General features: G+C 37.0%; 4 protein-coding genes across 8 annotated transcripts; 2 read left to right on the top strand and 2 right to left on the bottom strand.

The window, feature by feature from the left end:
- Positions 1-4: 4 nt before the first annotated feature.
- Positions 5-1304, top strand: LOC112451764 (probable palmitoyltransferase ZDHHC24; the record flags this gene model as incomplete). Its single annotated transcript, XM_025011598.1, has 1 exon — positions 5-1304. A coding segment is annotated over one exon (822 nt), but the record flags the coding sequence as incomplete, so codon positions are not given.
- Positions 1305-2035: 731 nt separating this feature from the next.
- Positions 2036-7310, bottom strand: LOC112451760 (sulfhydryl oxidase 2). Of its 5 annotated transcripts, none has more exons than XM_025011591.1 (4): positions 7225-7310; positions 5634-5978; positions 5192-5444; positions 2036-4830 (listed from the first exon to the last, which is right to left on the bottom strand). In XM_025011591.1, the coding sequence occupies exons 2-4, from the start codon at positions 5929-5931 to the stop codon at positions 3393-3395; spliced, it is 1989 nt and encodes a 662-aa protein (XP_024867359.1). In that variant the 5' UTR covers positions 5932-5978; positions 7225-7310; the 3' UTR covers positions 2036-3392. The 5 variants fall into 5 exon arrangements, with proteins under 5 accessions (XP_024867359.1, XP_024867358.1, XP_024867360.1 ...); XM_025011590.1 differs by having other exon boundaries at positions 7238-7310; XM_025011592.1 differs by lacking the exon at positions 7225-7310 and adding an exon at positions 6768-7213.
- A 68-nt stretch (positions 7311-7378) lies between these two features.
- On the top strand, positions 7379-9283 carry LOC112451763 (ragulator complex protein LAMTOR3-A). Its single transcript, XM_025011596.1, has 4 exons — positions 7379-7614; positions 7697-7959; positions 8110-8337; positions 8456-9283. Exons 2-4 carry the CDS (start codon positions 7951-7953, stop codon positions 8591-8593), a joined length of 375 nt encoding a protein of 124 aa, XP_024867364.1. The 5' UTR covers positions 7379-7614; positions 7697-7950; the 3' UTR covers positions 8594-9283.
- Positions 9284-9390: 107 nt separating this feature from the next.
- Positions 9391-12122, bottom strand: LOC112451762 (glyoxylate reductase/hydroxypyruvate reductase-like). The gene is made up of 7 exons (XM_025011595.1): positions 11935-12122; positions 11775-11855; positions 11562-11698; positions 11228-11417; positions 10685-10851; positions 10004-10294; positions 9391-9796 (listed from the first exon to the last, which is right to left on the bottom strand). The coding sequence occupies exons 2-7, from the start codon at positions 11849-11851 to the stop codon at positions 9678-9680; spliced, it is 981 nt and encodes a 326-aa protein (XP_024867363.1). The 5' UTR covers positions 11852-11855; positions 11935-12122; the 3' UTR covers positions 9391-9677.

The raw sequence follows: 12122 nt of genomic DNA, 5'->3' as shown, positions 1-12122 counted from the left end.
GTGGCCGCGGACTGTCAGCGATCTGCTGTCGATGGCCTTCGTCCTGACCATCGCGCCCCTCTTGTACTGGTTCGGGTTGTGGGTCGTCCTGCCAGGACTGTACGGGGACGAGAAGCTGGCGTACACCCTCCACTTCGCCCTCGGCAGCTTCATCATGCTGAATATCGTTGGTAACTTCACGTACACGGTGCTGTGCGACACCAGCACCGACGGCGGCGGCCGAATCGTGCCGGTGAGCACCGCCCGGGCGGCGGACGGCTGGCGGCTGTGCCCTGCCTGCGAGTGCCTGTCGCCGCCGCGCTCCTGGCACTGCAACGTTTGCGACACCTGCATCCTGAAGCGCGACCACCACTGCGTGTTCACCGGCTGCTGCGTGGGCTACTACAATCACCGGTACTTTGTCATGTTCCTGTGGTACCTGTTCCTCGGCGCGGCGTACGCCTTCTGCTACGGTAGCCTCTTCATCTGGACCAGGATACCCTTCGAGTTCCCGATGTCGATCGTCAAGATGGTCTTCCCCGTGGCGATCTTCTTCTTCGGCTTCGACAGCTCCATCGATCAGTTCTACCTGTTGCTGTACGTCGTCTCGGCGGTGGGCACTTTGTACACCGGGGTGTTGTGCGTTTATCACTTTAGTTTGATTCTCAGGGGCGTTGTGGGCGACGAGAGCAATAAGAAGGATTTTAGGTACGACTTGGGCTGGAGAGATAACATCAGGGAGGTATTTGGAGAACGGTGGTATCTGATGTGGCTGCTTCCTTATATTAAGTCACAGTTGCCCCACGATGGAGTGACATGGCATCACTTGTGTTCGAAGAAGGATTGAGTTACTTCAACCGACTGTTGTGATTCTTTTTTAAACTATGAAGTGCGTTGGAAACATTTGTTGTCTGTATGTTAAAAGTATCGAAGATACTTCTGATGGCCAAAGAATAAATTTAACTGCTAGAAAGATTACGCTTTTTTAATCAAAGGACACTAATTGAAGCAATTAATAAACAATGTACGCTTTTTCAATTAAAAGACAGTAATCGAAGTAATTAATTAATGAATAATCTACTGTAATTCAAAGTGTATCATCTATTCTGTATCGTAGTTGTAAACAAGATTTCTATCAAATAGGCAGTATTATATAATTTTATTTAATTATATATATAAATCATTGTATTGTGTAACAATATGTGCAATAGTTACTTGTAAGTTAGGATAGTAGTGTATGAATGGAAGGATGAATGGTTATTTGTAAACCAAGTCCACTTCTTGGCTATGTAGCTGAAGTTAATAATAAATATATATAATATAAATCATTGTATATTTCTTTGGCACACATTTTTTAAGTTACATTAATATTAATTTGTTTCTCTTGTGTTAAAGCTGAATGAACGCTCGAAAAACTCCCCAAGTTTCTTCTTATTTTCTTAATTGTCTGATACTTTATTTTTTGAAGAAAACTTAGATTTTAAATACTTTCTAAAGCGTGTCAATTGTTACTGTTTTTAAACACAATAGAATATTTAATGGCCACAGTAACGCGCATAAAATCATGTGCATTTTTAACAATTTTTTTTGTATAAAAAAATTATTTATAAAACCAATTACAGGGCTGTTAAATGTAATAATAAAGCTATAAAAAATTTTTTTTTTTTGTATTTTAGAAAAGTTGAATTTTTAGTTGAAAAATTTCGTATAAAACTGCTCATAAAATGAAAAGTTTTTAATTAATCGAAAATCCCCTACGTACTTCTTTCAATATTTTTATTTTATTTTGTTCTAGGTCATAAATTGCGGACATTTGTCACGCCGCGAAAAAAAAGACGTTAAAAAAGCAACTGGCTGTAGTCGGGCATTTTGTGGCAGAAAAAATACGAAAAAAAATTTTTTTTTACAGCTTTATTATTACATTTAACAGCTCTGTAATTGGTTTTATAAATAAATTATTTTTTCATACAAAAAAAATTGTTAAAAATGCACATGATTTTATGCGCGCTACTGTGGCTATACCCCTTAATTGTATAATTATATATTCAATTGTACATTTTAATTTAATTGTATATTTTATTAGAAAACTGTACATAAGAAAGACAATGGCTTATAATATACATAATCAGTGGAAGTAATTTTTCTTAAGTGCCTATTTACAAATAATCAACAAAAGATCGACTTTCATCGGCGTACAGACATTTGTGACTTATATCACAACCGTCTTTTATATGAATTCTCTGATTAATCTTTCAAGTTTGCAATTTGACATCTCATTTGCTTAATATCTAATTAAATGTTAACAGTTATATGTATGTATGATTCTTTTCTTCATCTGAATATCTGCCGGTTTCCCTAAACAGTATAAAGTTTTTCATGTAAAAGTGTAAAAGATCTAAAAAGTGTTTAAAAAAAGGTGCATGCAAACATTTCAGGAAGCGTGTTGCTATGGAATAAAATAGTAGAAGAATACTATCTTTCATCTAATATCTTATGGTAATTAATTGATTGTGTTATACTGTTTAGGGTTTTTTTTCGATGCAATACATAATAATAATGATGTGACTCCGACAGAAAATCATTTTAGTCACGTCGCTGAGCACTCGCGGTACATATATTATTTATAATGACGTACGGTTTCATGAGGATTATAAATGCACTCTTTGACGTTCCAGCAAAATGAGAGCATTACTCCGTATATATAGTGATATTAAATAATCAAATGTACTTTATGAATGTACTTTTTTACTTGATCCACATTCTTATCTTGTCACCTGTATATATTATCAGACATACATCTATACTTCTATATCTTTTACAAGATAATACGAATCTCTGAATAAAAATCTCATAGAAACCGATAATAAAGATATATTCTTTGGATGAGTTCAAGGCAAATGTTACAAAGCAAGATCGCTAATTCAACTTGGGGGAAAATTTTATAACTATTCGGCAATTCAATCTTGGAAAAAAAAAAAAAAAACGTGAAAGAATATATCGTTGATCCCTGCTTTGGAAATATTCTATACAAAATGCATGCTATTTTTGCCAGTAGAAAAATGCTAATTGACATAATCTACATTAAATTATCTGATTCCAACCATCTTGCTTGGAATCGAGTAAATGCTTTTCGATTCATTTCAATTCATTTTGATTAGTTGATTACTATCGTTTCGCTACTGGCGTCACTATTTTAATGCAGAAAAATTCTTAAATTACATTTGCCCAGATGCAAATTCGACTTTCATCGCCGTTGGAATGATCGTTATATAGTTGGAAGATATCACAACCCAAAGATTTGAGATGTACCGTTCTCTTGATTGAAACTCAAGTGCCTGAGTGATGCTTGCTGGTCCAGGAACGTTACGTGATTGCGCGCGCATAGAGTATAAGCGCCAAAATAAAAAACAAAATTATACTTTAGGCAATAAATTAATGTGACCTTTCTTTTTATATGTCCTCTTAACGGCGAACTTGATACATACTAACACGAGTATTGCAGCCGAAGTAACGTATAACACCACACAGATGCTGATGTCAAATATATTCAAGTCCCAACCGAAAGCTGTAGCGCGCTTCGTCGTCTCCTTGGCGAGTCTCTGCGGCCTCACTCTCGAGCCGTTGCCATTCGTCATGCCCGTGTCACCGGCATCGCTGATCCCGTCGAACTTGATGCTGTTGTAGCTGTATTTGAATTTTAGGTACCGTAAAACCTCCTCCTCATTCCAGCTATTGTTAACGTGTCTACACGTCGGGCAGTGTTTGGCCGCGGGATACTGTATCTTCCTGTGCTCGGGATCCTCCGTATCGTCGCCCGACAGTCGAGCGTTTACCTGATTGTGTGCCCGCCACAACCAGAGCACGGCCTCGTCTTTGGTGCGCACGTCGAATATCTTGTTCGTGCCGGCCATCTCCACGAAATGCGCGGTACAGTCGGCGCAGCCGAAGAAGGTCCCGATGTAGCCGTGCATCGCTCGCAGCACCGCCGCGGGATCCTGCGAGAAAGTCTGAGTAACAAACGGTTTGTTGTGCTCCAGCGCGAAGTTTACGGTCAACATGTGAAACATGGTCCACAATCCGCAGGGATATCCGCGATACGAATCCGTGCTACCCTTGCATCCTATCCACTGACGGGGCGCGCCCGAGTACACCGGCGACATTTCCTCCTCCGTCGTCTTCGCCAGCTGGCTGAACTCCTCGCCGGTCATCGCGTTCTTCTTCTCGACGACGTCGCGTATTATCTCCAGATACGCGTTATGACGTCGTAGAGGAAAGTACGCCGCTAACACCGCGAGATACTTGTGTAACGCCTCCATTTTCTCACCGTCTATCGACTTCATCAAGGATATCTCATGATTGATCGAGTAACGCAGCGCACTCTCCAGATCGAGTTGATACAAATAATCACCGGTCTTTTTCGACATTTCTAGTTGTTCCTCCACCACTTCGTAACCCTTCGCAACCGTTGAGCTTCTTGTTCGATGCGTGTTCTCCGCATTTTGCACAGTGCCACGAGACACTGTCGTACCTACTTCGTCGATATTTACTCCTCTTGCAATCAAGTAATCTTTGATAGCTCGTCGAACTCCCTGCCTCGTTGGTATTCTCACGCTGACGACCCTTTGCGATTCATTGCGTCCGAAAGCTATCAAGGTTGGGAACTTGGTAACCTTGTTCATCAAGCAAAGTAGTTCGTTGTCGGAGGTCACCCTACGTATCTGTAAGCTGCTGATTTTGTGAAGATCAAGAATAACTTCCGCGCCCAGGAGTGAATCCGTGCTCTCGAAAATGAGGAAGAAATGCTTTACATTGCTAGATGCTGTTTTCCAAATGTCCGTTATTTCGACATTCCTGCGAACAAATATGATGTATTAACATATTTTTTGTTACGCAAAAATAGGGAAAAATTTAATCTCTTGACTTATTCACAGACAATCGCTAAAGAAAAAATTCTTTTTTGAAAAGATTGAGCTTGTCTTATTCACAAACATTAAATTGTCATAAATCTGAGAATATATATCTAAAATCTAATAAATCTAAAGCAACTACAAATAAGTTTTATAGCATGCCTTTAAATTGTGAATTATATAAATAATTTTAGAAAAAATACAAACAATTATGGATTACACACGTATGTGGAGAACAAAAATCATTTTGCTTAGTCGTAACAAGAAAATATCTACGAATTAGCTGTGAAAAATTTATGATATACCTATATGGCGCAATGTTAGGCCATGTAGATCCTCGTCCTTCCTGTTGTTCCGTTTCGAGCCTGCTAATTAAATTGTGTCTCACCGTATCAATGCTGTCCCCCTTTTCTATTACTATACCCAAGGACGGTGGGTGTGCGTTTATAGAGAAATATTTCAGCATTGGATAGTGCATAATCTCGTACTCGCGACAGATTGGATTGTTGTCGTCATCGGCACAATCTATAGCCGCGACAACGACGATATCATTCCAAGCTGAAACATTGTAACTAATTATTATGTATATACATATACATAAATAAGGGAATCAAAAGTGAGCGAATGATTTTGTCAACGCCATTTTCTATTCTGACCAAATTAATTCTTGGAGAAAATCACTTAAATATGTAATTTAATAAATTGTTTATATATACAATTTTTTTTACAATTAATTAAATAACTTACATAGAATGTCGCTCGCCAAAGCCTTCCACGTCGGTGCGAATCTGTAACAAAAGCCGCACCAGCTGTTGTAAAACTCGACTAGCCAGCTCCTGGTACTTCCATAAACGTTTGCCTTGAAATTTGTGGCATTGAGTATCACTACATCGTCACTGGCGTTATACAAGCCTTGACCACCTAGCATAATCAGACTTTGATCCAGATTCTTATGAGGTACTACAGCTGCGCTGCTCCAGCTTATCGTTAGAACGTTGAGTAGGCACAACCTCAGTATAATCCCCGTTATCTCTAGCTGCTGCATCTTGTGTCTCCAATAATTAACATTAGAACTCAGCAACTCCCCTTTTTCTATAATTGTGCAATGTTGGTTGATCATTAGAATAATATATTAAATGATATATTAAATGTCATTTTAACATCGCATATATCAACTTTGATATGCATTATATGGAGCTCTCGTTACATTTGGCAGTTTTACTATTCCCTAACTTTACAATTTTCTTAAAAAAAAAAAAAAAAAATAATAATAATAATAATACTCCAAGAATTGTTTGTAATTGAAAATAAAAATCTCACAATGTAATACTCAAAATATTATTTCCCATTGTTATCTATGCACTATTTACTCTTCTGTTTTTTTTTTAATTCCATTTCCAACAAACTATATTTCAGGAGGAAAAAATACTCCTCGACTAATTCTAGTTCAAAAATTTTAATTCTAAATGGCAAAGATAAAAAAAGTAAGATCATCAACTGCTGATTGAAAGAACAGTCGGTGATTCTGCAACATCTCGAACACATGTCACTTTCAAAAATAATTAAATACAAAATTTGCTTTCCAAGGACTAACGTAAGTTGAATTTTAGATAAAATTAAAAGAATCCACTGGACTTTCCCATATGGGAATTCCATACATAAATTCGAGTTCTACATAAAACGGAAAAAATCCGTGACATTCCGTAGGACTTACACAATTCGAATTTCGTGCGAGAGAAAGCCGACACTGAGACAAATTGCAAGTAATGTTATTTTATAATATGCGATACAACGTGCCGATAGATTGCCTCCGATTACATGAAAAAGAAAAAAAAGATATTGTATGGATACAGCACCTTTCTACGTGTTATCTCTACATACCTCTCGACAGATACGTTCCCAGTCGGCTGACACGTCGAGCGATATGAGACCATTGAGACCTCGTCGGTTCCACCTCAACATTAGAGGGAGTAATTTCTTAATTTAGTAATTTACATTGATGTACATGGTATGTACATCTAATGTTGAGGTGGACCGACGAGGTCTCATATCGCTCGACGTGTCAGCCGACTGGGAACGTATCTGTCGAGAGGTACGAGATAACACGTAGAAAGATGCTGTATCCATATATCTTGTTTTTTTTTTCATGTAATCGGAGGCAATCTATCGGCACGTTGTATCACATATTATAAAATAATTATTGGCAATTTGTCTCAGAGTGTTGGCTTATTCCCTCGCACGAAATTCGAATTGTATAAGTCTCTTGCGGAATGTCTGGCGAATTTTTTCCGTTTTTACGTAGACGTAGAACTCGAATTTATGTAATTCCCGTACATACCGATGGTACATACCGATCACGACATTCACGACGTGATCAAACATAACCTAACCTAACGGGCGTAATGCCTAATTTGCACTGGCCGCAGTGGCCGCGACTGACGTGCGAGTGTTGGTGATCATTATAACTGCGCTACGTTACACTTTCTGCACTCTGAAATGAGATAGACACGCGATTAGTTGTCGGTTGAGAAAAGGAAGATAAGAGAAAAAGAGAAATTCAGCTGCAGAGAACTGATTGTAGGTTTGTTCTTTGTACCTGCTCTGTCTTGCACTTCTCGAAATGAAATAGAAAATATAAATAATATAATTAGACGAAGAGAAGAAGAAAGTTGAAGAGTACAAAGGTTTCAGCTACAAAGTGGGTGTATTAATAAACAAACATCGTGAGGTAGGATAAGAAAATTAAATATTTTTGTATAATACTTCACAGAATTTTAACTTTTCTATATTTATTGCGGTGTTTTTTGCAGGAGTGATTGATGTCAAACCCTATACAAATCCCAGTAGAGTGAAATGACGGTGGAGCTTTTGTAAGAACGATTAGAATTTATTGATTGCTGTTACACGTAGCAATCGTCACGTCTTCATCGATCGTGAAAACGCGTGTCGTGTATCGCGATAAGGTTATCGAAGGCGAAAGGTGATAACGCTCGACGATCGTGCGCATCCGAAGAAACTAATCCTATAGCTTGGTCGTCGTTTACGGCCACGTTTTCCATAAAGAATGACAGTTGTAAGTTTGGACATTCGCTATAAAAAGCGTCGTATTTTTTTGCATTTGAGGTTATACGCTTTGTTTTGATTAGAAGTGAAATATTTCGGATCTTGTTCGATCATTCTATCTGTTGCTCTGGTTGCTCAGATTGCGTTTTTGTTATTTCAGGAATTGAAGAAGTTTCTTTACGGACTGCTGACCGACGTAGAAGGTTTGCACAGCATATTAATTACGGACAGGGACGGAGTGCCTGTTATATCCGTAGCTAACGAAAAGGCACCAGAGTTAGCTACGAGAGCCAGTTTTTTATCCACTTTCGGAATGGCTACGGATCAGGGAAGTAAACTGGGACTTGGCAAAAATAAAACCGTTATATGCATGTACAGTAATTACCAGGTAAGATGCGCGAGACAAAAGTATGAAATAAATTTTAAAATTAATGTATTACTCGTATATGTTGTCTATTTGATGAAATTGTTTTTGCAGTTAAGACTCTTCTTTATTTTCTTTTCAGGTAATCCAGATGAATAAGTTGCCATTGGTTGTTAGTTTTATCGCTAGTCACAGTTGCAACACTGGCCATGTATTGTCGCTGGAGAACAAGATTGACCCCATTTTAAGTAGTTTAAAAAATGCAGTGGTGGAAGCCTGATGGTTACTCGTTGTTCATTATGGGTGATAAATGCTGAACACTTCAGAATCTGTGAATTGTTGCAAATACTGCATAAACAGTGTCTCTTTTTTTTATTTTTTTTAAGAATGACGTTTTCACGTTTTTACGTGCTTGCATTTGTTCATAATGTTGCAAGTGTGCTTTGAAAAGTAATTATTATATAATATTCTGATGTAAGAACTTATTACAGAGAAGGTTTGTTTTTTTTTTAGAAATTCAGAGATTTATACTTAGAGCTAGAATATTATTTATTTGTTTAAAAGAATACTACCGTGATATCTTTTATGAGACTTCAAAAAACATCTAAATATACTAACGCCGTTGTACAATTTTTGAAGATATCCTACGTAGCATTATTCATATAAAACCATTTCAATGTAACAATAAATAAATTAATTGGATTTGATAAGCAAGATTTTCAAAAATATGTAGAGAAAATTCATTTTATATACCAATAAAAATGTTTACTTTACACAAAATACATACCAGTTTCTATGAAATCGTTTCTATTAAATCTATGAGGCAGAACAATTATACAGATGCATATACTTTGCTGGATTATTTACGGTTTACGCATATCATTAAGATGCCTGTGTTAGTTGCGTATGTCATTAATGTCGGTCATCTTTCTGTACATTAATCTGATGGTGCAACTAATTTTTTTTTCACATACGCAAAATGGCAAAAAAGTGCCAGTTTGCTATCATACTTTTCTTTAATTCAACTTATTATATTTTATACTAATTGGGAATTTATAAGAGACTTATAAAACTTCCTTCAACCATAATTATCTGTATATGGTATTACAAATTACATGAAAATTTCTGGCGCGTTATTACAGCGCAAATGCAAACGTGTTTAATCTCCTTTACTTGATCGCCTGACGGATATAATTAATTAATGATTATGAGATCAAATTGGGATTAGTCAAGTGATTATATTTGTGCAATTTGAAGAAGAATCAAAGAGAATCTTATTAAATCGTATGGTTAAAAAAACCATTGTTTCTAATAACATTTTTGAATAAATAAAATGACAAATATAATGCACAACGAAGATGGATTTAGGGTATAGCGTATACCAAGTCTTCGTTGTTAAGACCATTGATAATATTTTGCGCTGCGACTTTGGCCATGTCATTACGGGTTCTGGTCGTCGCGCTGCCTAAGTGTGGCACAATTTCTGTAATTACCAAAATATAAAATTGCTAATCTCTGATGCACTACATGTAAATTTTGATACAATATTAGATATATTATAGCATTACATTCCTTGAATTTTGAAATTGTAGAATTCCTAAGAGCATGATCGATTTTTTTTAATACTCAGTTTTGCGATATTCCGTGTTATAAGAAAAAATAACAAGAAAATGAAAATGATTATACCGACCAACATTACGTAGTGTTAGAAGTTTGTGTTTAGGTGGTAGCGGTTCCGGATCGGTGACGTCTAGTCCGGCAGCGAATATCTTCATCGTACAAAGAGCTCTCTCAAGTGCAGCGGTATCGACGATCTCACCGCGAGCCACGTTCACGAAGACGGGTTGCTTCTTCATTTTGTCAAAAGCGTTGTTGTTGAAACGTTTTCGGGTTCCATCATTCAGAGGTGCCGAAATCACGAGAAAATCGCTCTCGGCCAGAAACTTATCCCAAGTTACATAGTCCACTCCAAGTTCCTTTTCTGAATCATATATATTACTCATTTTAAAGGATTACTGCGTTGTGTAATTATTGGATCACGTGTTTGTAAAAAATTCATTCCAATAATAATCCTATAAATGCACTATTCAGATAAACGCAGAAGAAATTTTCACGAAGCAATTAAAGATATATTTATTATTGGAAATCTATTTAATTAACGAATCTAGATTCTTAGGAATTTCTATATTTTTAGATAAATACCTATAATAAAATTAATAAAAATATATATATTTTGATCTGTATTTCGCATATTGAACTCTTATAGGTATAAAATGTATGAAGTAAAATATATCGACAATGTAGAATATAGACATGTAGAACATTGAGACTGGAAAAAATATTATAGTCTCCTAATAAGTTGCGAGCGTACCTACTTTATCCTTCTTACGCGGTCCGGTATGGATAAATTTCCCTACTTCGAATGCCTTCAATCGTTTAACTATTTCTTGGCCGATATTTCCTAGGCCAAAGATGCCGACCGTAGAACCTCGTATATCTCGTCCCAGCAGCCACTGTGGTCCCGTACTTCTCTCACACCTTAATTATACGTAATGAATTGTATCATATATCTGATATATCTATTGCTATACTGTACAGTTTTTGATTATACGTATATAAGCAACCTGATAAAAGCTAGATGATAGAAGCAGACTCAATATATAATTTTTTTATAGACCATTTCGGCTAGATCTATACTTACATATCAATGCAATATAAACAGAATAAAAGAAATATACATGGAGAATATTTATCAAACGTACCAGAATGAGAACCGATATTCATTGAACAAGAATAACGCACTTTGATTATATCGATTATTTTTCTATCTAATGATCTAATATCTTATCGGACTTTTCAAGCAAGGATTTTTATATCAATTGAATTGTAATCTAAAATGAGTCAAAACAGTTACGCTTCCATCTTCTGGCGACCCTCATGGGCGCGCCTCGCCGCGGATAACAACAAGAGCACTGCCATTTCCGCGACTGCAGCGGACAGCACCTCCGGTGTGTGCCCGGCTTTAATTCCTCTTTCTTTAATTAATGTAGTATCTATGTGATCATATCCGGACGACATTGTCGATACGACCTTTAATTTTTTCCCTGAAAAAAAAAAAGAAAATCAAATTCGTTGATTTGCTTGATAAAATCTCGCAGTCACATTTTTTTACGCTTTAAAAGAAAAGATATGCATTCGCATATCGTGTATAAGTTCTATCGAGAAAAGCAATAAAAATGGATATTTACCGGCGGTATCGAGAAACTCCTTGTCAACTTTAACTTTGCTAGCGAGGAATACAGCATCGAAGCCCTGCTTAAGAGCTTCCAATATTTTTGGTCGAAATACATCTGCATTATAATTCTCTAGAATAGTGACTTCGCAGCTACATCAACAATAGTAAACGATGAGAGAGTAATCTGTATAATTTTCTTAAATATTCCAAATTTATTCAGACTTACTTGTGAGCCTTAAGCAAGTCGATGCCGGGCTTGGGCACCTCCTTGTGGTCCACCAAAACCTTCCATGGTTGACTCATTGCGCTGTTTAAATCAGGAAATTGAGAAATAATAATCGATTCGTCAAAACACGTGTTTGCAGATGCCACGGGCGCGTACTCACGTAATCTCTAAATATTTCTCCCTCCCGGCGATGAAAGTCCTCTATCAACTTAACTCAGTTTCAAGGATTCACCGTGTCGCACCGACTTTCAAACGGATTTAACAGACGTTTGTCTGATAACAGCGATGTAGGCTTCCATCGACTGCGACCTGCGACTTTCACGTATACTGCTCTCCGATATCTATGTC

The sequence above is a fragment of the Temnothorax curvispinosus genome, unplaced genomic scaffold (assembly GCF_003070985.1).
Source record: "Temnothorax curvispinosus isolate PA1 unplaced genomic scaffold, ASM307098v1 QBEX01002540.1, whole genome shotgun sequence".
Lineage (NCBI taxonomy): Eukaryota > Metazoa > Arthropoda > Insecta > Hymenoptera > Formicidae > Temnothorax > Temnothorax curvispinosus.
The sequence above is the reverse complement of the archived record's forward strand: the minus strand, read 5'-3'. Positions and strand labels throughout refer to the sequence as shown.